General features: G+C 39.3%; 1 protein-coding gene across 1 annotated transcript; it reads right to left on the bottom strand.

Moving 5' to 3' along the window:
- Positions 1-168: 168 nt before the first annotated feature.
- On the bottom strand, positions 169-2,502 carry LOC141833518 (flavanone 3-dioxygenase 2-like). The gene is made up of 4 exons (XM_074720988.1): positions 2,232-2,502; positions 1,917-2,164; positions 854-1,178; positions 169-663 (listed from the first exon to the last, which is right to left on the bottom strand). Exons 1-4 carry the CDS (start codon positions 2,424-2,426, stop codon positions 391-393), a joined length of 1,041 nt encoding a protein of 346 aa, XP_074577089.1. The 5' UTR covers positions 2,427-2,502; the 3' UTR covers positions 169-390.
- Between the last annotated feature and the right edge of the window lie 831 nt (positions 2,503-3,333).

Genomic DNA, 3,333 nt, shown 5'->3' with positions numbered 1-3,333 from the left:
AAACTCAGGACACTTCAGATAAGGGAGGGGATCATAATTTTATTGATAAAACAAGTACTAATTGCATAACTTAAATAACTCATTAACTCCTCAATTATACTCCATTTATTCCACACCTACTAATCACTAACTTCAATATTATCCCACTGACTCAATTACATATCTCTCTTAATTTAAATAAAATTCATTGAACATGGCCAACTTTCTACAACCACTAATTAGTATCATAATAATTTTTCTTAACTACGATTACCACTAATTACTAATTCATCAATCCACTAATTACCACTAATCAATCATTAATTTAGAACCATTCTTCAACACCAACAACAACAATAAAAATCCATTTAACTAGCACGAAGCCTGGTGGACTACATGAGTTGCCGTCAGCTACGTGGGAGCGTCGGGGCAGGTTTCCCTTTCCTTTTTGAAGAGTTCGAGGCAGTGCTCTTGGTCCAGGTTCCTGCTCCAGAATTTCTTGTAGTACTCGTCGTAGGTGTAACTCCGATAGACGGCTGGGCAGCCGTCGGCGATGAGCTTCTCGGGAGGGCTGATGAGCACGCTGTTGCAGGGGCAGAGGAAAGACGCCACTGACATCCTTTCCTTGTTTGAGTTGACCACAGCTCGATGCCACACACTCTTGTACCTACCATTACTCAGTGCCTGCATGCAACATGACGCTCAATAAATATAATCACTTTTATTATGTTAAAGATGATCGAACTAGCCTGGACGCCTGTTTTATTTTATAGCTCCATTTACATTTACAAATTGTCTTGTATTATATTATATCATGTACTTTAAATACTATAAATTGGACTTTTTGCCGTGCAAGTGTGGGGTGTGGTGTCACCTGTAGCTGGTCACCGATGTTGATGACGAATGCGTTGGGTTTGGGATCCACCGCGATCCATTTACCGTCTTTGTGGACCTGTAAGCCGGAGACGTGGGGGTCCTGCAAAAGAATGGTGAGGGCGTTGGGGTCGGTGTGCGCCGGCAGGCCGTAGGTGAGCTCCGGCTCCGGGCACGTCGGGTAGTAATTCACGGCCATGTGTTGCTCTTGCTCCCCCAGAACTCTCACCAGGTACTCCTCCTCCAATCCTAAGCTCAACGATATGATTCCGAGAATTCGGAATCCAAGCTTACGAACTTGCTTACAGTAACTGCCAAACACATCCCTGATACAGATCAAGAAATTCAATCATAAATAAATAATAAGATGTAGCAGGGACTCATTAAATACAGGTCTCCATTCGCTGTCCCTGTGTCATGTGACTTCACATGTAAGGATACTGTATGCTGGTTTGGGTTTGGTTGTACAATTTAATTATTCATAATGAATTTGTCAGCTTTCTCTATTTAAAGTTTGGCCTTCCCTTACCATACAATTTCAACTCGTCCTGGCTGGCTTGGTTTGGCTGTGAAAGTATTTCCAATGAGTCTTGCCATGTTAGAGAAAGGTGCACGCCAAGCAAACACGCAAACCAAAGAAGACGTCTGACCGCGTCACTCACATGGCAGACCGTAACAATGAATTGACGCATAATGCGCGTAACAGGGCAGACGACTGATACACGTTTTGACCAGATTACAGCGAACAGATTCGGTGCGCAATGTGTTAGATATAAAGTTCATTTAACTTCGCATTTGTAAAAAAATAAAACACTATTTATGTTTTAATAAATTTGAAAAATAAAAAAAATAAATTTGAATTTGATAAAAAAAGGAGAGCTCCATTAAAAATTTAAAGAAACGAATTTGATAAAAAAAATAAATAAATAAATAAATTTGACCAAACTTGATAAACAAATAAATAAATTTTAATACTTGCAGCTATTCTTGACTCGATTGTATACTCGTTTACACCTTAGTTTTGACGGATGAGAAATGAAAGAAAGGGAAGGAAGAGGACTTACCTAAAAGAGGAAGGATTGGAAGGCCAGTCGGGGATGAATTCCTCGAGCGGGTAGCAATGAAGGCGGAGGTAGTCTCTCCAGTTGTGGACCGTCTCCTTCCTCACATTAAAGCTCGTGGACAGGCGAATTTTCTTGGCGGGATCGTCGGAGTAGAGCTTCGCTTTCTCCTCCTGCGGGAGGCGAAAGAACTCCAGGCCGATGGCCAGAACCTTCTTGATCAATTCGGCGGCGATTCCATGATTGACGACCTGCAACGGTAGGGCGGTCAAGGAACAACCGCTTAAGTAGCAGAGACGGCAAGTAACGATCGAGGACCTGAAAGAAGCCGTATAGTCGACAAGCCTTCTCAATTTGGGAGATGATTTGGGACTTGTCGGGGGCGCCGAAATCTACAACGGGGATGTTCGCGTCGGCGATGACGTGGTCGAGGCGGGGTCGTTCGTTCTCCGGCCTCACGTAGTTGCTGGGCATGGTGTCATGGACCCCGGTCGAGAGAAGCATATCCGCCATGGCAGGCAGCGAAGGGAATAGAGAAGTGAACGAGAAGAAGCGAGGAGTGAAATTGGAGATGAATTAGGAGGATGTATGTATAATTATGCATTTACATGCATACATGTTAATTTACGCATCACGCGGCGTTGACGTAAGCCGTCGTCGTAGCCGATTACGTCAGAATATTAATTTATTCGACAAATTTATGACGTCCACGATGGCTCCCGAGTCCCAGCCACGTACCGGCGACGTCGATACGCGTGGATTTGAGAGTAGCGTGGACTGTGGAGCGTGTGTCCCACTCTCCGCGTTGGAATTAGATGCAGCAAATTAAATATAGCGCTTTTTTTTTGTTAGGACTCGGTCAAGATATATCATACTTTATTTCAGACCGCATTTAATTTCAATACTATCTCTCTCATCGATAATTATAATATCAATTTATTTATTTTTAAATATTCGAGCCAAAATATAATATTAACTTTTCAAAATCAACACAATAAAATAATATTCTAATTACACAAACTCGGTAAAACAGTCCTATTGAACTTTAAAAATCAATATTAAAATAATATTAAATCTTTAAAATCATTACTATAATATTTTAATTTTTCAACCGAACAATGCAATAATATTAATTTTATAAAAATAATACCAAAGTGATATAAAATTTTAAAATTAATACTATAGTATTTTACTTTCTTGAATTAAATAAAATAATAGTGTTGAATTTTAAAAATTAATTGATTTTTAAAATTTAATGGTGTTAAACTTTTAAAATCAATATCAAAATAATATTGAACTTTCAAAATCAATATTATAGTATTCTAATTTCTCAAATTTGGCAACACAATGATATTAAATTTTAAAAAACAACTTAGTGTTAAACTTTCAAAATCAACATCACAGTATTTTGATTTCTAAA

Source organism: Curcuma longa, chromosome 8 (genome assembly GCF_044706935.1).
Source record: "Curcuma longa cultivar G26 ecotype Majalengka, Jawa Barat chromosome 8, ITB_CL_G26_1.1, whole genome shotgun sequence".
NCBI lineage: Eukaryota > Viridiplantae > Streptophyta > Magnoliopsida > Zingiberales > Zingiberaceae > Curcuma > Curcuma longa.
The sequence above is the reverse complement of the archived record's forward strand: the minus strand, read 5'-3'. Positions and strand labels throughout refer to the sequence as shown.